The following is a 24,811-nucleotide window of genomic DNA, read 5'->3' as shown; positions in this document are numbered from 1 at the left end:
AAATATCAGCAACTGCTCTCCCACTGACCGCCCAATCTCACTCATTGGACCTTTGTCAATACTGGAGTTGGAAACAAAGAAGGCACTGGAGGTGCAACCAAGGGCGACGTGTGGGCCGATGAGTGGAGTAGACTCTGGAAACAAATCCTGAGAGGGGTCTGTAACTAGAATCTGGGGTGAACAGACGACAGGACCCGAGGGAGCATTGGAGACAGGGCCTGGGGCAGCCCGGGGTTCTGGAGAAGACACCTGTGACAGGGCTGGAGCTTGGGTCTGTGGCGGTACTGGAAACCGGAACTGGGGAGAAACGGTAGACTGGGAGGCACTGGAGGCAGGATCTGGGGTTGCCCGGGGAATAGAGTTCAGAGGGATGCTGGAGAAGAAGACTGGACCCGGGACAGAACAGGAAGCTAGGTCTGACGCACCAATGGGAGCAGGGTTTGAGGCAGAGCAGGAGACTGGACCTGAGACAGAACAGGAAGCTGGGATGGAACGCTGGAGCATGGTACAGAGACTGGGCTAACGGAGCGCGGATCATGTAGAGAAAGTCTTTGGGTCCAAACTTGTAACCTGCTGCTCAATTTGGATTGGCAAGTCGATAACCCCGTTTAGAGTAGGAGGGAGTTTATCCACCTGAGACACAATGCGTGTGCAACAATGCTCGCAACGCTCGCTGCTATGTTCGTATTGCCTCAGGTGAATAGTTATAATTTAATCGAGCTAACTATGGCTAATTTGCTACCAATAGCAAACTGTTTTTGTTTTATAACTAGATATGTAGTCTTCGCTTGGATAATAAGAAATAATATACAGCGTTTCAGTGATAGCTTGAATAAGCCCCCATGCCATTTGCTGTGGCAATTTGTTGACATGTATGGAATAAGTATGCCCTCAATTGTATAGGTGAACTTTTATTTTATAAAAGTTATCTTAGGTCGGTGATGGCCAATCACATGTATTGATAGGGACATGTGATGCATGTGTATATAACCGTGTGTGTGCAACAATAAATTCTCTTCGTCCTTTGGATTCCCACAATGAATGTTGAGCAGTTTATTCCTCCCTATTATTAACCTTTAGGTTATATCAATGTAACTGGGTATGCACAAGTCTCCATGTGATTCAACTCTAACAACACAATTAGAACCATTTTTCATGCAATGAGCTTGAATTATTGTAGAGCTGTGCAATGTTTTGTACCAAAACATTGAAACAATGTTTTAACACAAAAATCTTACCTATTGTCCCTTTAATTTATTTCTATGAAATGTATCTATGTTACTGAGCTAGCTAGTTTGGAAAAACCGTTGCGATTAGTTTACTAGTTCTACAAGCTGCTGCCCTCCAGGATGACAACAAATATGTTTTCCCTGTCCGTGCACAGAGCCAGAGGTGTCATGAGCCTCAAACAAATTGGTTATGTGGCCATGCACCAATTCTTATAATAAAGCAGTAAATGTAATGTAAAGAGAGCTAAGCCTAATGCTGTGCAAAATTATCACCTTCCAACTGGAAAACACAGTTCACGCCAGCCTCTGACATTAAGCAAGAAAACTTCATTTGTTTTCAAAAAAGAAAACAAATGAAGCACATCAGCCACATGCCATGCCGCTTCTATGCAATGATGTTTGCAGGTGTCATAAGTTTGCGTGCCATCTTTTTTCATAGTTTATTCTGTTCAAAAATCTTGGCTCCACTGACAGTACTTGTACGAGGAAGTTACATAAATACCCAAGACGCCACAAGGTTATCAATCACAGAACCCATGGTTGCTCACAGTGGCAGAGCTCTACAACCAAGAGGGGCAACCTCCAAACACCTTGCATTTACACTCAATGAAAAGCCACACTAACAGCAAACATGCATTAATATTGACACAACTACAATACGCTTCATGACTCCACCACCAGTTCAGGAGACCCAAGAAGAAGATAAATACACAAACAAAGATCTTGTATATAGAATTTCCGGGCTATCGGAGATTTGCAATGCTCCTACTGGATGGCTCGACACTCCAAACTCGCATATTTAACCTAGTGTTACACATAAAACAGACCTGCACTAAAAAGGAAACGAGACCTATAAGCATCTCTGCCAAGAGAACTATGCGGAAGTAGCCTAACTACACCACCCACCACAAAGACCTCCTACTTAGATCCGAAAGGTGCGACACACTCCCTATCATAGGGATGTTACCTCCTACAATGGCGTATAACCTTAGTGCAATGCGTACGATAAACTATGTTCAGAACGAAAACACCGCGTTTTGAATGAAGTGGCAAAAGAAACACCTTTCTATAAAGAAACAAACATAAAGCGGCAAAGAATTTGGTGTGGCAAAATGACACACTGCAGCGCCAAGAGAAATGCATATAAACAGGGTGAACATCGTTATAAAAAAATTACAATCTACCATTGCCTTATATGAGTTATTGCTTTTCTGTACCTTATTTCTGTACCTTTTCTGCTTATTGTATTCCAGATGCTGCTCTCAACCACCTGACTGCCAAAGAGAGATCAGATAAGGCTGTGATGCCATTTTGTGATGCTGTCACTCCTCCTAACAACATCCATTTCCCTTACACTACCACTGAACTGGGTGACAACTGTTTCCCTTCCAGTGACACTACCACTCAAGTGGACGAGACCAATTTCTTTAAGAAAACTACCACTCAACTGGAAAACAGCCATTTCCCTTGCAGTGATGACACCATCCAGATGGATAAAAACTGTTTCTCGACTTGTGATATGTGCACTCAAGTGGATGAAACCTGTTTCCCTTCTAGTGATATGTGCACTCAAGTGGATGAGACCTGTTTCTTTTATTAGGATGCTCTTGCTGTTAAATGCATTGATTCTGTAACATATCCTGCTATTTGAGAAGACAATGGACATAATATATCTTTAACCTTGATGACAAATTCCGCATAGCAGGGACTGTATTCGGTGTGCATCTTGCTACAACTAGTTGCATCCCTATCCTCTATTTTGCTCCACTCTTGCTAATTTCATTCAGGGAATCAATTTTCAAATACAAAAAATGTGTCCAATAAACCAAGTTTTTTGCAAAATGTAATGTTGTTACAATGGTGCATATTATTAATTCCATTGGTTGTTGTGATCTTGAATGACTTTTGTATAAAGGTGTGATGTGATGTAAATGTAAGTGAATTTGAGCAAATCTTCAAAATCATATAATCTTATTGTCAGGGTTGTGGGACAGAGGAACCAAGAGCAGACTCAGGGAGAAGGTGGAAACAAAAGGCAGGCTTTAATGAACAAGGGGCAGATCCAAAACGCAATCCATCTATCTAAGGGTGTGTCATGGCGTGTGACACATACTATTCAGGAAAGTCCAATCCACTGCAAGCAGAAAGAAGATTGATGTCCGATATCGTCAGAATGAATCTTTCCCCTTTGAAGACCTAGCTGTGGTTTTGTTTGTCTCATTTCATGTTTTGCCTCTGCGAGAATACTGCCTGCTTGGGAAAAATACTTGCAAGTTTCTGACAGTAGGGGGCAGCAGTGTTGCATTTTGGCGTGACTCGCCACATATAGAGGATCACTTAGTGTAAATATTTGGGCTGCTTCCAAAACCAAAAACAGTTGCCTAGATGCCTTGTTGCCTGATTTATCATCTGTATTTCAAAGGCGTCTTAGCAACAAAGCTGCCTTGGCAGCAGGCAAATGAGACACACTTTGAAGGCAGAAACATGTCAGAGTAAAAATTGGTGTCATAAAGCACTCCCTTTAATTGCATTACTCTCTTATTTCTGAACCTAGGATTTTTGTTATGTATGCAGTGATTAATAACCCTGGTTATTAACATGGCAAACATTAAGTGGCGACTCTGCAATGGTTAAGACTCTGTACCATGTGACCTGTGATTCCCTTGAGTAAAAATTAGAATTGTCTTACGCCATGTCTCTGTGTCTCTTCGTCAGTCATGTAAAATTGTTTGCATAAATACATATATATTATAGTCCATTTTTTTTTTACTTGTAACTGAAATATATCGAAATGAACTTCAATAAAACCAAACTTGCGTTTGAAAATCACACATACATTTTGCAAAGTTTTGGCCATTTCACCATGAGCAGTAGTACCAGCTGAAAGCATAAAGAACACTGAGAACATGCCCCATTGGAGTGTAATACTTTGGAAAGTCCCTCCAAGAACTGTTATCATTATGAAGGGCATTCTTTTAATTCTATTATGAAAGATGATGTTTCAGGAAGTGAAAGTAATGAAATGCTGCTTCTGCAGATAAGGATTCCAATTTTCATGTACTGGATGCAATTGCAGGATGACGTGAATGTGACAAGAATGTTGCGATTCAAATAGGTTATGTTTGCTTTTACTGTTTGTGAAATAAAATACAAACTTTACATGTCATTTATATATTATATACAACATTTATCTACAGTATATCTGCTATATTTTCCATTATAACTATCAGAATGTAACCGATGTAACAAATTTCTGCCTGGTACTCTACTGATATTTTTATACATTATAAAGTAATTATCTTTCTATTGATATGACTCTATGAAAGTGTTACTCCATGAAGCCTATTCTTGTTGATATACCTGAACTGACACTTTGGTTTTGGAGATTTTTCTAGTAAGCAGAACATTTGTTTCTCAACTTATCAATATCATATCCGAACCTAATCTCTGCACTGCATGAAGGGTATCTATTACATAAATCTGTTTTATTTGTGGCGGCACGGATGGTGCAGTGGGTAGCACTGCCGCCTCACAGCAAGGAGGTCCTGGGTTCGAATCCCTGTCGGCCAGGGCCTCCCCGTGTCTGCGTGGGTTTCCTCCGGGTACTCCGGTTTCCTCCCACAGTCCAAAGACATGCACGTTAGGCTGATTGGAGAGTCTAAATTGCCTGTGTGAGTGAATGGTGTGCCCTGTGATAGACTGGCGATCTGTCCAAGGTGTATTCCTGCCTTTTGCCCAATGTATGCTGGGATAGGCTCCAGCCCCCCTGCGACCCTGATCAGGATAAGCGGGTTCAGATAATGGATGGATGGATGGATGTTTTGTCGTGTCTAGGAAACGACAGAGTCCAAATCTTCAATTTGTCGAAAAACATCTTCGCGAGGGAAAAGACGACACCAGGCAGCAAGATCTTCAGGAAAATCAGACTTTATTAGCACACGTGCATAAAGCCGGATCAGCTCTCCAGAACTGAACCCCGACTGGCATTTGTACACCCATTTTATACACAGTTACTCCACCTACAACTCCTCCTAAAACCTCATTCTGGCAAATCACCCACACTTTTCTTATCGTAACTCCTCCCAACGCTCCTCCCACAACGTCATTGTGGCAAATTGCCAACGGTCCTTATGCTCTGCCAACTCTGTACAAAGTTCAGGGCATTCTGCCAACTACGTGTCCTCACTTCACCCCGCACCTGCTCTTGGCAAACTACCAGACCTCATAAAGTTCTGGATGCCCTCCCTCTAACACGTCATCCATACACGTCACTCTGTATCTTTCGCTTTTATAAGACAAACTAAGCAGCAGTAATCATTGAAAATATACAGACAAACTAAACATTTCATTAATATTCACTTCTAATATACTTTTCTAATATACAGACATACTAAACATTTGATTAATTATTCTCTTCTAAGGGAATAAATGTACTGGCATAAAACATCGAGAGTCCCGGAGAAATCAGCTGTACAGTCATATCTTGCTCTGCCCGTGTCCTTGACAGTTTGGTCTACACAGTTCAAGACGGCCGGCCCCCCTGCCAGCTGGCTGGGCTCACTGTGTAATCCTAGCACAATTTAGCAGTTACTCAGTTTGAAACTATACAGGGTATATATCATACTTTAATACAGATATATTGATAAACTTTTAGCACACATCGTTGAGAGTTTTGGAGGAACCAGCCTGCTCACTAAGGCGGAGTCTGATTTTGACTTGTGATTGGTTATCATGCTTTTAGGAGGGAGATCTTTCATTCTGTGAATTTTCCCCTACAGTTTTATTTGTAAAAAAAAAAAAAAAAAAACCAGGATAGTGAAAATTTTCTACATCATTTCAAGGAGGTTTTCTAGGAGTTAACTTGACTTTGTTTTGGGCACCACTGAGAATTTTTACTTCATCTTGTGAAATAACCCATGCAGCCTACTCACTTTCTGTCTTGATTCAATGAGCAATACTTTCAATTTTGTTTTGCTTTATAAAGTATTTTATTAATTCTTCTTATGATCTGATTCTTTTGCCGACATTGGCTCAGAAGGTAAGAACAGTTGTCTGGCAGTCAGAGGGTTGCCGGTTCAATCCCGTCCTGGGTATGTCAAAGTGTCCCTGTGCAAGACACCTAACCCCCTCCAACCAGCTCCTAACAAGCTGGTTGGTGCCTTGCATGGCAGCCAATCGCTGTTGGTGTGTAAGTCTGTATATGAATAGGTGAATAAGAAGCATCAATTGTACAGTGCTTTGGATAAAGACCCTTCATAAATGCAAACATTTATCATTTACCATTTGAATGAAATTGCAGCGTGCAATTTTCCTTCACAATTGTCCTGTAGAAAAACCTTCACGTTTTTCTGCAGGATTCCTATAGGACTTTTTTTGTCCCACATTCCCTTGTGAATAGACTAGCCTAAAACATTAGCTTGCATTTGGTTTCTTACATTTGAACTAAATTAGCTGGGTAAAAATATTTTCTGTGGCTTTTTGCATTGCTTCATGCAAATCTTAATGCTTTGTTGTATAAACAGAATTAGAAGCACTTTGAAATGGCAAGATCTCTCTCTATAGCAAGCTAGTTAGCCACGTTAGTTACCAAGGCTACATGATAGCCTTTCTTTTGCCTGACTACCTTCACAATTAAAAATAAATCAGCACAATGTAGCACAATCTCACATTGTTGCTGAGATTTGTCCTCACTTTCTGTTTGGTGGCTTTGCTGCCAATTTTGATTGGCTGTGGTGAACAAACGATTTTGAAAATCTAAAATCCATCTGATGGCACAAAGACCATCTGTGCCAAATTTGGTGAAGATTGAGCAAGCTTTGTGGCCTGAGAAAATGTTTTAAACCTTTCCATAAAATCCAATATGGCGGCCGCATCAATTAGGTTGACATGAAAAGTTGTGATGTCTCGACCTCTTACAGTATCTCCAGAAACTATTCTTTTTGAAGCAAACACATCACCAGTTATTACCCAGAATGTATTTTTGCTTATTGCATTGCCCCCCAGTGGTCAAATGCTGCACCGAAGCCAAAGTGATACTTGTCTTGAAACTACAGCAGGTTGATTGAGAAACATGTATCTCATCTTATTAACATGTTTACATAAAGTTTAAACCTCACCTTTCTGAGTTCATCTATTTTAGCCAGAATTTTTGCCTGAAGCACACTCTGATATTGCTATAATTATCCTAAATGAAGAATTGTTGAACAGGTAATAGCCTTTTACTTTTTATTTTCTACTTCCCACTGTTACTGTTGGATGTCAGTTTCTGTGCATGGAAAGTAGTACATGACAGTAGGAGATCATTGCTGTCAATCATTATCATGTAAATTATGCTAATTCTGTAGACTACTGGGTAGAGGCATTGTGATAATGAAGTGACAAGAAGGCTCTATTGACTTTATATACTGCTGAAGGATGACTGAACAGCAAATAAGAAAACTGCCTTACTGGTGTCCCTAGCAATGGGATTGCATTTTCAATTGGGGTCACAGCAGCTGTCCACAAATATTCCAATACAGTCCATTGTATCACATGTTCACTCACGGCTGGATTAAATGCTTAAATTCTGTCTGTAGGCATTTTTTTAATCACTGTTAGTGTAGCCATTTCCTAAATATGGGGCAAAACTTCTCAAAACAAACATGAATCTCCAGCCTGTGTTACCCAGAAGGGAAAGGGCGCTCACCCTCCACCCTTGAATGTACAGACTGGTTTATGGGCGTCCACCCATCCAGGGGATTACGTGACACTCCAACAAAAATACTGTAATGTTAGCATAGAGATATCTTGGAACCTAGCTAGCCTGAGCAATATGCTGAAGCTCTGACTTCACCAAGTTACGGCACGGCTCCACTGCAGCCATCAATGTCAGCAATCGGCATCATCCATCATTTTGATATTCTACCGGCTCCATTGCAGCCATATGCTCGATGCGAATCCAACCTAACAACATGAAATTACTGTCAAAGATGAGGCAGCGAGGAAGAACAGAAAATGACATTACATTAATGGCATTTGGCAGATGCTTTTATCCAGAGCAACGTGCAGTTGATTAGACTAAGCAGGAGACAATCCTCTCCTGGAGCAATGCAGGGTTAAGGGCCTTGCTCAAGGGCCCAACGGCTGTGCAGATGTTATTGTGGCTAAACTGGGAATTAAACCACTGACCTTGCAGGTCCCAGTCATGTACCTTTACCACTACTCTACAGACCAAGATGTGAAGTATTCAATAGAAAAAAAAATCATCCCAGGAAGGAAGTATGCAAGAATTCTCTGGATAAGAATTGCTAATTGGTTGGCATTTATATAGCCCCTTTATCCAAAGTGCTGTACAGTTGATGCTTCTCATTCACCCATACACTCACACACCAACGGCAATTGGTGCAAAGCAACGATCAGCGTGTCAGGAGCATTTGGGAGTTGCATTTAGGAGTCTTGTTCAGGGGCACTTGGACACAACCAAGGCAGGATTGAACCGGCAACCCTCCGACTGCCAGATGACTGCTCTTTCTGCCTGAGCCAAAGTCGCCCCCATCAGAAACTCCAGAGATAAAAAACGTATTTAGCTTAAAATCCCCTATTATATTTCCTTTATGATAACAAAAAGTAAGATAGTTTTGTATGTGTGGATTTATAGCATTTTGCTATAGTGTTATGTAAAAACAAAAACATAATTTATTATGTTTATGTGTAATACGTTTTTTTTTTCTTTTACACCAAAAATGGATATGTAGCCCTTTGAAATGACTTCATATCTTCCTGTCTCACCCCAAACCAACCCACAATATTGCATCACACACATCTTATCGCAAAACTAGATCTGTCACATGTGCAGTCTAAGAGTCCATACATATTTTAAGGGATTGGAAAATATTCTCATGTCTGAATTTTTTTTGTTGAGCCTGCAGTACAGGTGCATAGCCACAAGGTGAATTTTGTATGCATACAAAAGAAGTAAGTAAGATCAAATCTACTGAATTTTGGATCAAATCTCTAGATGCAAACATTTTATAAATAAGGCCTCTGAGGTGGGAATGTTGGCTTTCCTAGGTTGGTGGTGGGTGGGGTCCTGTATTGCAGTGATATAAACCAGTGGTTCCCAAGCTTGGTCCTGTGCCCCCTTGTCTATGATACCCCAAGCAAAACTGTAATCCCAGAACTGTTCATTTTCCATAATTGGGTGATTTCTATGTTTACAGGGATTATTTGCCCTCGTAAACCATATTATGTCATAAAATTGTGCCATATCGCAATTACATATAAAGAAGAAAACATTTTTTTAAATTATCATATTAAAGGCTGAGGTGAATCAATAGACTTGTGTGAACCTTTGTGTGAACCTTTGTCTTAGTTTTCTGCCAGCTCTATAAACTACAATGGTTCACTACTGTACTACAGTAAAATATTTAGGATGCACTTGCAGTTTGCAGCTAGCCTGCTTATACAAATGGCACGTAAGTATATATAATGCTACATGAGTATATATAATTCTATTGTGTTGTGCTGTATAAAAACATATTTAGACAGCATCCATTGCCAGACTAATCAAATAGGCCCTATCTTTGCTGTACTCTTAGCACTTGAAATTGTACTTCCCTCTAGGGTCTTTCAGTGCACTTGTTCCTGGTGATGGGTATGCACTTTGCACTTTGTTGTACGTTGTAGGCAGATAAGAGTGTCTGCCAAATGCCAATAATGCACCCCAGTCTTTAAGTTGATCATTTAAATAGTTTTGTTATCTCTTTCCTTGAAATGGCAATCAGCACAATTAGTGCAATGTGAACACCCTCTTAATGTGGCTTAAGAGGGTAAATAATTCATTCAAAAATGAAAACAGCTTGTTAAAATTCTAGTGTTGCAACTGGAATGAATGAGTGACTAAATTACATGATAGGTTTCAAGTTTCATTCTAACAAGACCTGGATGCTAGACAGGGAGAAGTGACAAGAGAGAGGGGAGGGATGGAAGTAACATCCCACGGAGGGACGAAAGTAACATTATTTACAAATACACGGAACAGCCAGAGGGCCCCAGGAAAGGATTGAGCACCACCACCACAAAATGCATGTTTATTTCTTGCACTTTCTAATGTCTTCTCTTACCTGTTACATGGTGCCCAGTAATCCATATGTTTATTTCTTGCACTTTCCTATGTCTACTCTCACCCATTGTCTACTTGTTTGAGCCTGCTGTAAAAAAATTAACAAAACAAAAGTTTTTGTCTCCTCCATTTCATTCTATGTTGCCAAAATCGACTAGGCTACCTACCGTTTCAAAATTAGTCTACAAATATGGCATCATTAGAATGGTTACAGCTTGATAAGCTTTCAGTCCTCACGACAAACATTTATCTATAGATTTTAATAAAACGTCAGGCTACGATTCGAGCGTCACTGTTGCCTAAATGAACTGACATAATGTTTGAAAATGAGTCTACAAACATCATAAACTCACGATATGGGCTACTTTTATTGACAGGTTTAATACATACATTATATTCGAGGATCTAGTGTAGCTACTTAGCCGAAATAATGAATTTCAGTCCGATTAATCTTGTATCACAAAACATTATTTTTTGCGCAACATTGAGATGTTTACGCACTGTTCGTTTTCATGGATTTCGAACCTATAGCATTTATTGAATCGATACAAAGATTCAATCATGTCTAATATTACATGTGTTGAAAGTAAGAGAATTACAAACCCGAAAAAGAGAGATACGACACACATTGCGCACCCCTAGTTTACTGTTACTTTCGACCCTCTCCTGTTTTACCTTCGTCCCGCTCGCCAGCGCTGTAATCTTCAATCTACTATATCTACTATCGACTATATCACGAACGTCGATGAAAGACAACGAAATTAGACAAAAGTTAAATAACAGCAATGCTTTAATATTGCCGCGTCGTGCACGCAAACCCACGCACACACACACACACACACACACACACACACACACAGCCTAGGCGTTGACCTTGCTTCCTACATGAGGAGGAGTCAGGTGCTTGGACACACCTGACAATTTCACGTCTAGGAGGGGCGTCCCAGGATTGCTGCGCGTAAACGCGCATTTCTCACTGCAGGGTAGGACCGAGGGATCAATATGGGGATTGGAGCTGTAAGGGGGGACTTTGAATGGGTTTACAATGATCAACCGCACACATCAAGACGAAAAGAAATATTAGGTAGGCAAAGTCCAAGATTTTGAAACTAGCTTTTCTTGTGCTTATGTTTCCTTTTAGGCTATATCTGTAAAAATCCGTGAATCACAATCCAGTTCAAATTTTAGCTCATGGTTCAGCAAATGTTCTATTTAACGTTGTAGGTTAATTTAAGTACTAGATTCGTTTAGAATATGCTTGTATTATAATTATTCTACAATTCTAATTCCCTAGAAGAGTGTGATGTGTATGTCATTGTACAATAATTGTATTAATGTGAATAAATCAAAAAGATTTTCGCTCCCAGTCTCAAGCTACTCTTAAGCTATTCAGTCATGTATTTAGTTCGCAACTTGGGCTACAGTTTTTTTTAAATTATGTTTTGTTATCCTGTCGATGCAGATACACTTGTTTCACAGGCTATACATCACAGTCCGCATATGTTGCTAGCACAGGCGGGCAAGTGCTGTACATGAGCGGTATTGCTTAAGCACCCTATTAGCTGACACCTGTGGCAAACACCATAGACCATAGGCTACTCTAGTCTCAAACGAAATTTACTTCCAATGACGTGTTAGGCTACACTGTTTATTGATTAAAAAAAAAAAAAAAAAACGAGGATGGGTTTTTGTCTTACGTACATAAACACAATTTCGGGACATACTTTAATTGAACGGGTTAGATGAATGAGTTAGACTTTGAGTTCAAAATTGAGTGTGTTTTTTATTGGAAGAAGTTCATATATGGATAACATCGCTACGCGGAAGACAATAATGAACTTAAAAGGCTACGCGTGTTAAATGCGTGTAAATTATTAAACCGCAATGATAGTCTAGTCTGCCTGTAAAGATTTCAGACTATTTTCTATAAAGGTGTTTCACCTGTGTGATGCTTACCACCATTCGTCTAACAGCCTGTAGTTAAACATGCCCTTGCTCTATATGCTTTCATATAGTAGCCTACATCTAAAACGTCATTGAGTTATACACATTGGCATCACCAACACCGATTTTATATGGTTTCACTTTACCATCCATATAAAGTTATGGGTTAAGCGTTCTAGATATGTTTTTGTGTTTAGTAGTTTTAAACACAAGTCTTGGGAGGGTGAAATAATAGGGTAGGAGTGTGTCATTTCATTGAGGCATAACTGTATCAGCTCAGTCGTTTGGATGTTCCATGGGGAGTGTCACATTTGCGTTTTATCTTGAGCTCATGGATAGAGTGAGAAGAAATAGAGGGGGTGGGGAGAGGTGACTGTTCCCTGTGGAAAGTTCTCAAGGGGAAATGGCAAGGCGAGTTTTAATTACACAAGCTTGCTTTACTGTGGGTCTGGGCCTTGGGGGCCTTGGAGAATATTGTTCCAGTCAATGGCCCAGGAACCCTGTGCTGTTGGAGGCAAGAGACAAGGGTGTGAAATCAAGAAATGTCCGCTATGGCAACATATTCAAAACATGGCCCTTTGCTAAATGTGCTCTTATCAGCTGTACTCTGTATTATACTGGGTAAATAGCTGATGATGGACCATATTACATTACATTACATGGCATTTAGCAGACGCTCTTATCCAGAGCGACGTACAACAAAGTGCAAATTAAACACAAGAACAAGTGCAAAGAGAGCCTGAGAGGACAGTATAGTTCCGAGTCCTAGTGTAAACATGCAGAAAATCATGTTTACTCATTATTCATCTGCTGAATAATTTTAAATGTATAGATTTTTATAGACACTTTCTAGAATGTATCAATTATTTTTAATATCACATGTTTTTATTTTTCCAGTTACCTTTAATATTTAGAATTAGAAGCACTTCATGACCTAAATTAGGTGGAAGTGCATGAGATGGGAGAGTGGTGGGGACTGGGGGTGAAATAAGCACTTCCTCTTTATATTTTACATATCAGTAATTTGTGACCCTTCTAGCTGGAATTGATATGTCATAATTCACTGGTGGACAAATCAGCTTTGGAGACTGGAATTATAATGATTTGTGGGCAGTTGAGCTCCCAGTGGCAGACCATTGCACGTTCTTGCATGGAAGATAGAGCAGGGAATGGAAATTGAGACTCGTAATATTTATGAGGGATACCCCTATCACAAATGGAAATGCATGTTTCTTTTTTCTTTTCCTTTTTGCAAAATCATCCAATAGGGCAAGTCCAGGCCAAAATTCAGATGCACTTCACTGGATGGATCATTACTATGCTACTGTAACACAAATAGGAACTTTAGTCCCCTCTTGCATGTAAACTGATGCCACACAAATGGTAGTTTTGTCCCTGGCCATGACACGGAGCAAGGGAATAATAGCTGCACAATAGCAGGTGCAACAGACAAAGCCAAAGGGTGTGCTTGGTAACAGGACACATACCCTCAGTGGTAAACACACATACAAAGGCTAGCATGACAGTTACATGTTGCATCATTTTTGTACATATTTTGAGGTTTTTCTTCCTACAGTAAGAAAACATTTTGACATGCATGCATAGAAAAGACAAACAAACAGGTGCCTGATCATTACGTTTATAGATTCATGATGTCATATCAAAGAGAAAGATACATTTGCATATGTGTCTTTGAATCCATTCAATAAACTGTGTTACGCCTATTGTGACCACGCACAGAGCACTATACCATGATATCCTACAAATTAATCTTAAGTTAATTTATAATAAAAGTTAATAAAGTTTCCTAAACATGAAATGACTTGCTGAAAGAATGGCATGACGTATATACTCATTATTCAAGTCTAGAAAATTCTGAACATTATGAAGTTTTTTCTAACATTCGCAATCCAATGCTAAGCCATCTATCATGGCTGTTATCTACAGGTGATAAAATTAGACCTATTTTGAATCACTATATTTTTTCACAGATGAACCACATACTGTAGCTATATCTGTTATTCCATTCTAGCAAAGAGGTGGTGTTAAATATTTAATCTGCTAACTAAACAGCTAAATACTACAGATCATGTTAATATGGTTTATGTTTCTCTTTGAACAGAGTACTAGTGTTTGAACTCAAGTATAATTTCTAAGAGGAACTTGACAGGGTGTGTTCTTTGCTTACTGATTAACCTCTATGACTATTGGGGAAGTTGGGTGGTAACCATGGTATTTACTTCCACCTAACATACCTGGGGTGATGTCATGTTCTTGCACTGTGACATTATGAATACATTGTCTTCAAACAAGAGTTTATTCACATTAATTGCACATGCTTTTAGGACAGATATCTCTTGACCCATAGCAACACTAAGTGTGGCTTGTTTAATGTTTGTAAAATCCAGCAAAAGGTCAATGTTCAGGCTAACAATAGCATTGTTGGTGCTCATGATGGCTGTGACATTCTAGTGCAATGTGCAGTTGGAACTTAAGACTGCTCATGTGATAAAACATCCGGTAGGTTTAATTCCAACCTAGATGGTACAATCTGTGGCTAGGATGGCTGGTAGGCTAATGTTAGCAACAGTTCCCATTATTGGCTAGTAGATTGTTTCCCAGTCCGTTTATCAGTTTGATTTTACAAAGAGATTACAGTAATAGAGGGTTATGCAGTACTGTTAAATATCAATTAGATATTACCAGAACTACCAGTTTAATCTCTGTTCGTCTTATATTTTGCGATATATCCCAGTCAACTATAAACATGCAAATGGTTTTAATCAAATGTCAAACATCAACCTGTAGGTCAAATTGTAGGTACTGCAATTCCCTGTCAGCTGCATAATATACTTCCTATACAGCCATGTTTAGACATTTTCAGTCCATTCATTAATTCATTAATTCATTCATTATCCTAACCCGCTTATCCTGAATAGGGTCGCAGGGGGGCTGGAGCCTATCCCAGCATGCATTGGGCGAAAGGCAGGAATACACCCTGGACAGGCATTTTCAGTCCGAATGAAATCATTTGTTTTTCCAAAAGATGTTTCTGTGCACCAATATGGCCACTGCCTATTGGGATGTGAGGAATAGGAGCATATCCATGCAACCCATGCTGTTGTGAAGTTGTGAAGACATGTGATGCTATGTGTTTCATGTTTTTTGTGTATATCTTGGATGTCGCTGTGTGCTGTCTTGATCTGATGGCACATGGCACAGACAAAGTTTCATAATGGATCTAAATAAATCATTCAATCACCAGACTATGTATCAGGGCACAGGGACATTTTGCTTTTTGTAGTCCAAATGAGACTCATTTAATTGTTCCAGTATTTATTACATTGTATGTCGTTTTGGATAATAGTCTAAATACAATGTAATGTTATCAGTATCAGGGTTAGCTGTGCTTGGTGACAGAGGGCATCTGTATTGTATATAGTGCACAATTCAAATAATGTTTCAAAGAATATTCCATGGCACAATTGCATTTTTCAGATGAATAGTTGGGGTGAAGAAAAAGCCTTTCACTGTATGCGTGTCAATATTCAGAATGGATCATGTTCATGCATAATATGCCAGCTCATGGTGACTCATCCATGTGATGGAAATTTACTGATGATCGTGTATAACAAAAGATTACTCTTCATTTTTTTCCGATATTGGTTAAGGCTATTTCTTCCCTTGACACTCCACCATTGAGAGAACCAATTGGGTTTGTACTTTGTAACTTGGGGTTTGTGAGCTGGTCTGTTAATCATTGTCATATTTACACAATCATAGTTTTCACTGTCCCTTGGTGTGAATAATTGTGTTGCCACAACTATTATGTGAGTAGGGAAAGTCAAAGCATTCTGCAGTCGAATGCTCATTTGGAAAAGGATATATTTTAAGTGCTCTTGATTTACCAGTTGTTACTGACTGTGTTGCAATAATTGCATTGTTGACTTTTCTGTAGTACATTTGCATGCATTCATCTATAAAGTACAACTATATGCATTAGTTTGCCATGTTGTTATGTTACCTTTTTTGATATGTGTTGGTTGCTGGAGAATTCCCTTGGTGACAGATTTGAACACCAGCTTAAAAACAGCTGATGGCAGAACAATACCCCAGCTAATTAAAAAGACAGAAGGTGACAGGGCTTTGTCCACTGGGGAGTAAACTTTGCTGGAGTTTATGTAATTGATGTGTTTTTACACAGTCATTTTCTTTGTCAATTGCCAGAAATGACAATCTATCAAAGTCTTGTCCTGCTACATTCCTCAGTAGGTCTTCATTATACACTCACTGAGCACTTTATTAGGAACACCCGTACACCTACTTATTCATGCAATTATCTAATCAGTCAATCGTGTGGCAGCAGTGCAATGCAGAAAATCATACAGATACAGGTCAGGAGCTTCAGTTAATGTTCACATCAACCATCAGAATGGGGAAAAAATTTGATCTAAGTGACCGTGGAATGATTGTTGGTGCCAGACAGGGTATCTGTCATTGAGTATCTCAGAAACTGCTGATCTCCTGGGATTTTCACGCACAACAGTCTTTAGAGTTTGCAGAGAATGGTGCAAAAAACTAAAAACAACCAATGAGCAGCAGTTCTGTGGGCAGAAATGCCTTGTTAATGAGAGAGGTCAGAGGAGAATGGCCAGACTGTTCAAAGCTGACAGAAAGATGACAGTAAAGCAAATAACCACAAATTACAGCAGTGGTATGCAGAAGAGCATCTCAGAACACACAACGTGTCTTTTTTATTTTATTTTTTTCCGATACTTTTTCTCCCAATTTGGTAGCCAATTGGACCCCGTCTGATTCAATTAGAGCTAGTATTTGATGCACCGCCCACACCCCGTCCCTCTGCGGCCGGCAGGAGAGCGACACGCCTTCTTCAAGCCGTCTCGTATCACAAGTCGTGACCGTGATTCCGAGGGATTGGATACCCTCCAATGTGGCTGAATTACAACAATTCTGCAAAGATGAGTGGGCCAAAATTACTCCACAGCGCTGTAAGAGACTCATTGCAAGTTATCGCAAACGCTTGATTGCAGTTGTTGCTGCTAAGGGTGGCCCAACCAGTTTTTAGGTTTAGGGGGCAATCACTTTTTCACACAGGGCCATGTAGGTTTGGATTTTTTTTCTCCCTTAATAATAAAAACCTTCATTTAAAAACTGCATTTTGTGTTTACTTGTGTTGTCTTTGAATAATATTTAAATTTGTTTGATGATCGGAAAGATTTAAGTGTGACAAACATGCCAAAAAAAGAAATCAGGAAGGGGGCAAACACTTTTCACACCACTGTATATCATTTTTAATAATACAGGTGGGCTTGCCCTGCAATTTATAAACATTTTTGAGCCGGTAGGTGGAAAAAACAAACAGAAAGGGTTGGATTGTATCTGCTTGGATTGTATCTGTATGTGTTTTTAAGGCATTATCTATCCAATCGGAAAAATGTAATCGTATTTGGTTTCATCCATAACTCACAGTATGGTTGACACTCCCTTGAGGGCGTTTCATTATAGAATTAAGCCAATTCTGTGGATCTCTTTCTCCAGCAAAGTATCCCGAGATCAAGTCCTTGATGGGACCAGACCCTCAACTGAAGTGGGTGGTATCTGGCATGGTGCTGACCCAGCTTCTGGCCTGCTATCTGGTGCATGACCTGTCCTGGAAGTGGGTCTTGTTCTGGGCCTATGCGTTTGGCGGCTGCATCAATCACTCACTGACCCTTGCCATCCATGACATCTCACACAATGTAGCCTTCGGCAACAAGCAGGCTCGCTGGAACCGTTGGTTCGCCATGTTTGCCAACCTGCCCATTGGGCTGCCCTACTCTGCCTCCTTCAAAAAGTACCACATCGATCACCATCGATACCTGGGTGGCAATGGGCTGGATGTGGACGTGCCCACGGACTTGGAGGGCTGGTTCTTTTGCACTCCTTGGCGCAAAGTGCTCTGGCTCTTCTTGCAGCCCTTTTTCTACGCTCTGCGCCCCCTGGTGGTCAATCCCAAGCCTGTGTCCCGACTGGAGGCACTCAATGGAGTGGTGCAGTTTGTGGGGGACATTTTGATTTACTACCTGTGGGGGCTGAAGCCTGTGCTGTACCTCATCTCTGGCTCCATCCTCTGCATGGGTTTGCACCCCATTTCTGGCCACTTCATCGCCGAGCACTACATGTTCCTGAAGGGCCACGAGACCTACTCCTACTACGGCCCCCTCAACCTCATCACCTTCAATGTTGGGTATCACATGGAGCACCACGACTTTCCAAGCATCCCTGGCAGCAGACTACCACTTGTAAGTCCTACCCTAATGTGGTCATGTTATTGAAGGGCATCTGCATGTGGTGACTGTGGTCACCTGTGGTCAGGTCTGTGGTTAACCCCAATTTATATGAACACAGATGCAGATTCTATGAACACAGGTGCAGTGGCAGTGCCTTGGGACACATACACGCACACGCGCACACAAACACACATGTGCATACACACGCACACACACACACATACACACAATGTTGGTTTACAGTACTGTAATCCTGATTTTGAGAATATTCGCTCATCACGTTTTGTATGTTCTGTGAAGTCCAACTAAAGCTGCTGCTTTATTTATTACAGCACTTTTGTGTCCACTGCAAGAGTGGTCTTTGACTGGGTAATCTATACTGTCATCTATTAGTCACAGTACAGATTTAGGCCTCTGGACAAATATATTGCTCTGGCAAGTAATACAATTATATCATATTTTTCTCTTTAAATGTGAATAGAGAGAAAGCAAATAACACATAATACATTATCAATCTGTAAAAGACAAATATTCACCTTTCCCTTGAACACAATAACCACTGCACACATCTACACAAGCATTAAAGAAGTATATGCTTATTTTGTTGTCCCTTTCCAAGGTAACATGGAATTCTATGGGTAAAAATGATCTACAGCAAGGTGTTCCAGAGATTACTTCCTAATCAAGTATTTAAGAGCATCTTGTGCACATAAGCACGCAATTATTTGGACAGTGATCATTTGTTGACAGCATTATGCTATCGCAATTGATTTACGCCAGTTGCACAGAATCACAGGGAGCCCCACCCAAGACAAGCTCTTCTTGTGGATTATTCAACCATGTTCAAATATTGATATAGACATAAATGTAAAGGTTGGCAGGTAAGATATTTTATTGGAGTAATGTGGCAATCTGAATACTGTTATCTAAGCATTTTTCAACAGACATTCACCCTCATAAAATGAATGTTTTGCTTTGACTGACAAGTCATCATTTGAAAATGTGATTCTTTGAAAAACTCAAAGAAAATGTATTCACACAAAAAGAGAACTGTTTCTGAAACGGTGCTCTTTTTTTGCGGCAGGTGAAGAAAATGGCAGCGGAGTATTATGACTTCCTGCCGCAGCATACATCCTGGGTGCGCGTGCTGTGGGACTTTGTCTTTGATGACAGCATCGGGCCATATGCCAGGATCAAACGTCACTACAAGCTGGTCAAACAAGAGTGAGTCCAAAAACCAGGATCCACTGCTACTTACCTTAATAATGTGGTTTGCTCTCAGGAATTGAAACAGGACAAATGATCAATCCCGACAGTATGTTTAAACTAGACCCTGAAACCAGTTCAACAATGGACAGTATCAAATTGATCATAGAGGAGGAGACGGGGTCCTTTTTACTATAAGGGCGGGCGTCGTACGACATTTCCACTGTACTGTTGGAAAACAGCATGGGGATATGTCAGGAAGTCTGCAGTATGTTTAGTAGACATTACATATATTGAGGACACAGTAGTTCCGAATACTAAATTTCGAGAAACTTTCCGCCTACTTAATGTATTTTTTATCCTGTGTAACGTTACTGGATTCACATATGCGATAGCAAGAAAGTGAGCCTCTTTGAACATGGACATAGCTTTCTGTGTTGCGTTTATCCTCACAGCAGTGGATTTCCTATTAAGACTGCACTACTGGGCTGTTTGAGAGAATACTACTGCTTGCAGGGGTTTTCATTAAATATATATGAATGTTTTAATATATAATTTATATATTTTTAAACCTTGACATGAAAATGAACACAAAATATACAACACTAATGATGACACTGAAATGAAAGGACTTGGCTTTATTATTCTTTTTTTGCTTTTGTTTAAATAAGATAAACAATATATTAAACACGTTTTCCATATGTGGTTGTTTGGTGTATTATTGGCTGACCATAGTTCCAGGTCCCTTATGCCATAATGTGGCCTAAATTCAATTAGCATAAAGGTGCAACAACCCTTTTGTCCCTGGCTGTAACAATGAATTGGTACTGTCTACCAGATGGGCTATGGATGCAATCCATCCCCCCACAATGACTTTTTATATAAACACTCGCAATGAAATACATGGACATAAAATGAAATGATTAGCACATCACACCTAATATAAAAGACGACTTCAAGCAGAAGACATTGTTCACAGTTTTATTGAAATTCATTTTTTTATTGTTTGTTTTTGAAAACCAGGAAGCACTTGGTTGAAAAGAGAAATAATAAAACAAACAATACTTCACCATTATCTTGCAGCCAATAAACATTTTATTAACAACATGATCACAAATAACTCTTGATGTATCAATGTTTTGATTATAAGGTTGTAATATTCAAAAAGCAACCATTTATATTTCTTCCACAATAATTTAAGGTTCAGACTTTTTTAAATAATTCATACATCTGTGTTGGCAAAAGGATAAAAAATCTCTTTGAAAAATGATAATGTACTGAGGTGATGTGGCTATAAATCAACTGAATGCGCTTATGCACACGGGAAAAAGATCTAAAATATAAAAGGCTGACATAAAATGGTGTGCAATGCTTGTCTGAAATAATATATAACAATATTATATTATTCATAATTAACAAAAAGTAAAACAAGAAAATCCTAGAAAATAAGTTCATCAAAATGTATTTAGCAGACAGAGCAGCAAGCTGCAAATGGGTCTGCCTCTAAATGTACAGAGAAAAAAATTTCATGTGGACATATCAGTGCGAGTGTCCTCCATCTCTTCCTTTGACTGACTCATAACATTCACGCAACGCTCCTGTAACGGCGTGGCAACGTTGTTGCCATGAGGTCACAGCAATGTCAAGAGAAGGTTGCTTGTTAGCCGGGCCCTCTCCTGGGAACCCCAGCACTTCCTGCTGTCTTCATGCTGTTCAGAGATACTATGTCATGCTAATTCTACTAAGTTCATGTCTAATGGCTGGAAGAGAAAACAAAGCAAGACCCTCGTGTCATAGGTTTGTTTCAAAACAAATGAAGAATAATAATGAGATTAGAATTAACAATAATAACTACATGTGAAAATGAATACAAAATGTAATACCATTAATGATGACACTGAAGCTTTATTTTTATCATTTTGCTTTTGTTTAAATTGGTAAATTCGATAAGGACAGTAGATACAGTCCATTGCCGCAGTGAAATATAATAAATACGTTTTACATATCTGGTTGTTTGGTGTATTAGTGACACCATAATTTCAGGTTAGTCACTACTAGAAACTATGCTCATGTGTACTTGAGACCTTCATTTCTGGAAGTGAATTTTGAGTTCTGATTGTGATTGCATTCTTAAAAAATGATGGAAATCTGTAAATAACAGCCTTACCATCAATGATCTCATCCTTCACTTTGTGCAGTTCACGTACGACCTCCTCCAAAATGTCCTGCCAGAAAACAAAGCAAATTCCACCATTGACACTTTAGCATTCTATTTCAGTGTGAAATCAGTGACAAAAGTAAATTAAACTGAATTACTTTTTAATTGCATTTCAATAATTTGGGCATCACATTGAACCTGTATTTTACCATTTGAATTTATAGTTTTTGTAACCTTGAAATGTGGCCACACTTAAAAGGTGAAGTTTAGTAACCTTTTTTTTCATTCTGAATTAAAAGTCAGTATTTAAAAACCAAATGGTCAATATGAAATTCAAGTCAACGAGACTAAAGTTCAAGTGCATATTCCAATTATTTCGTTCAGATTCTGGTATTCAACTTCAACTGCACAAAATTAGCTTTTCCTATAGGAAGGTATGAGATACTGGAAGTTTGACATGCACCCTGTTCCTGCTGAATGGCTGAAGGGGAACTGGTGTGGGCTTGGATGGGAGACCTCTTGGGAAAATGAAGTTGCTGCTGGAAGAGGTGTTGGGGGGCCAGTAGGGGGCGATCTTCCTTTTGGTCAAATTATCCCCAATGCCCCACTACACAGATGGGGACACTGTGCTGTAGGAGACCCCGTCTTTTGGATGAGACATTGGAACTGGGTTCCTGACTCACTGTGGTCATTAAAGATCCCATGACACCCTTCGAAAAGAGCAGGGGGTTCCCTAAATTCTTGCTAAATTCCCAACCTGGCTCTTTCCACCTGCCACCAAATCATTCCCTGATTCAATTGGTATTGTTCTCTCCCTCTCTACCTCAGTTGGTGTGGTGAGCATTCTGGCACAACTGGCAGCACATTGGTGGTGGATGAGGAGTTTCTCATCAGCGTAAAGTGCTTTTAGTGTCTACAAAAGTGCTATATAAATGCAATGAAATACAAATTATAATAATAAAACACAGAATTGGACATTTGGATAGTCAAAATACAAGTAATGGGTAATGTAATGTAAATATTTAAAAAATCAAATGCAGCTAGTTGTAAATTTAGTGTTGCAAAAAACCATGATTCAATCAATTCAAATATTTTGCGGTTTCTAAGCAATAATCTTTGCAGAAAAAATTGGATATTAAATACATCCTCTATAAGACCCACTATGGTGACCCTGGCTGTTTTAACTTACCTGCTTCATTCTGTCGAAGTCTAAGGCGTCTGTGTCGCTGCTACTGCCAATCGGTCTCACCCTGAAACAGATCCATCAGCTTTACATCTGCACTCAGCTTATGCAATTCGCTGTCAGTCTCATAAATAGGGCCACCAGTAAGATCAGCGATCAGTTCAGACTCAAAAAACTGAAGAAAGAAAATTGCTGTGCTACTCAAGTTCTGCGTAGCAACGAAAGCCAGCAGACCCTACAGCTCTCTATGACCAGGAATGATGACCACTCAAAGACAAGCTTTTCATAACATTAAAAGTTCCATCCATGTTCACATTTCTTTCTTACTCTTCCCATATTAGATTGACAAATACGTTTTTTATAAATGTCTCAATTAGAAACTACATTTTCCTATACAATTGACAGATGGGCCTGTGAATGTCCTGGGGATTGAGATACCAACGGAGATGATATAGTCAATAAATTAACGTTGAGCAAAATAGATTCAATTATACTACCCTGGAAAGGTCAACATCTTTATGGGAAAATTGCACTGGTCAACTGTGTCAGAGTTTACATACTTGTTCATGTCTTTACCTTCACCTTCAGATTCTCTTTTCAGACTATATGAATGCAAAATATTGAAATTCATGTAGAATAATTAACCAAAAAAAAAGTTAATACTTATACAATAACTATTAACATGGTGGACTAAAACTATTAATAAAAGCACTGAAGACTGTATCACAACCAAGAATGGTTCTCCTATTGATTGCTAAGTTAATCTTATCTAATATTCAAAAGTCAACTTTTTCCATTCATACAATTAACATCTTCCCATATCCCTTTATTTATAGAAAAAGTAGCAGCCCCAAGATCATACTGCAGGAACTAGTGTTTATGCTTGCCTCTTGATTATTTTCTTGTCATTTCTTTCTGTTACTTCTAATGAAATACTGTCAATACTTTGTCTAGTTTTATCACATTTTGTATTTAAATGTTTTGTTTTTTGTTTTGTTATACCCTTCCCTCATTTTTGTGAATTCTGATTCTAAATAAAAATAAAGAAACTCTATTATACAATTTGACGATTGACTGTGCTGTTGCAGTGCCTATGGGGACCCCTGGGGAATAACCACTGAAATGGAACTTTAAACTGGGCGCCCTCCTCAGAAATTCCATGTTATGAGAGACTCACTGATATTAACAATACAATGATATTCCCCATTGAAGTCTATTAAAAATTATGAATTTTCCCTAGAGAACTTATACTATTTTGGACATTACTTTTAACTAATTAGTCTCCAGGGACCAACTTTTTCACTGAGTCGCACAGAAGAAGATGTAAGATTTTGTTCATTCCTATTCAGCCCTTCAGATTTAGGTACCCAGTGTGCATGCTCTGGTGCCAAAAAAGCCCCAGAACATGCACATTGCAAAAAAGCCCAATAGTCAAACATGATAGCCTCCATGAGCCTCCTGTTTTTGTGTGCCATTGAGCAGCCCACAGGAATCCATGAAACCGGTAAGTGGAAGCTGTCTCCAGTACTTATACGGTGCCTTGAAAAAATATTGGACTTTCCTTTTCTCTATTATTAAATATTTGTCAATAGCGATGCTGGCAAGACCTGAAACAAGCAGTTCATGCACAAAAACCTATCAACTTGTCTGAATGAAAGGAAAACAGGTTCAGTTTGCAGTACTTGCAAACCTTAGCTCTAT

At 39.4% G+C, this 24,811-nt stretch overlaps 2 protein-coding genes across 11 annotated transcripts in view; one reads left to right on the top strand and one right to left on the bottom strand.

Moving 5' to 3' along the window:
• Positions 1 to 11,318: 11,318 nt before the first annotated feature.
• On the top strand, positions 11,319 to 19,791 carry degs2 (delta(4)-desaturase, sphingolipid 2). The gene is made up of 3 exons (XM_061218513.1): positions 11,319 to 11,413; positions 17,833 to 18,575; positions 19,648 to 19,791. The coding sequence occupies exons 1-3, from the start codon at positions 11,332 to 11,334 to the stop codon at positions 19,789 to 19,791; spliced, it is 969 nt and encodes a 322-aa protein (XP_061074497.1). The 5' UTR covers positions 11,319 to 11,331.
• A 945-nt stretch (positions 19,792 to 20,736) lies between these two features.
• Positions 20,737 to 24,811, bottom strand: part of evla (Enah/Vasp-like a) — a 79,807-nt gene continuing 75,732 nt past the window's right edge. For all 10 annotated transcript variants that reach the window (XM_061239457.1, XM_061239431.1, XM_061239422.1 and 7 more), the window contains 3 exons: positions 23,117 to 23,177; positions 21,937 to 21,994; positions 20,737 to 21,529 (listed from right to left, as the gene is read on the bottom strand). In XM_061239457.1, the coding sequence (XP_061095441.1) occupies positions 21,492 to 21,529; positions 21,937 to 21,994; positions 23,117 to 23,177 (157 nt within the window). In that variant the 3' untranslated portion in view covers positions 20,737 to 21,491. The remainder of the gene's footprint in view (positions 21,530 to 21,936; positions 21,995 to 23,116; positions 23,178 to 24,811) is intronic.

The sequence above is a fragment of the Conger conger genome, chromosome 1 (assembly GCF_963514075.1).
Source record: "Conger conger chromosome 1, fConCon1.1, whole genome shotgun sequence".
NCBI classification, from domain to species: Eukaryota; Metazoa; Chordata; class Actinopteri; order Anguilliformes; family Congridae; genus Conger; species Conger conger.
The sequence above is the reverse complement of the archived record's forward strand: the minus strand, read 5'-3'. Positions and strand labels throughout refer to the sequence as shown.

Excerpts from the sequence above, each read along its gene's own strand:
- degs2 (XM_061218513.1), top strand. The coding sequence starts at position 11,332 with ATGGGGATTGGAGCTGTAAGGGGGGACTTTGAATGGGTTTACAATGAT. Across the intron at positions 11,414-17,832 it reads AAGACGAAAAGAAATATTAG|CAAAGTATCCCGAGATCAAG; the intron begins GTAGGCAAAGTC and ends CTCTTTCTCCAG. Across the intron at positions 18,576-19,647 it reads CTGGCAGCAGACTACCACTT|GTGAAGAAAATGGCAGCGGA; the intron begins GTAAGTCCTACC and ends TTTTTGCGGCAG.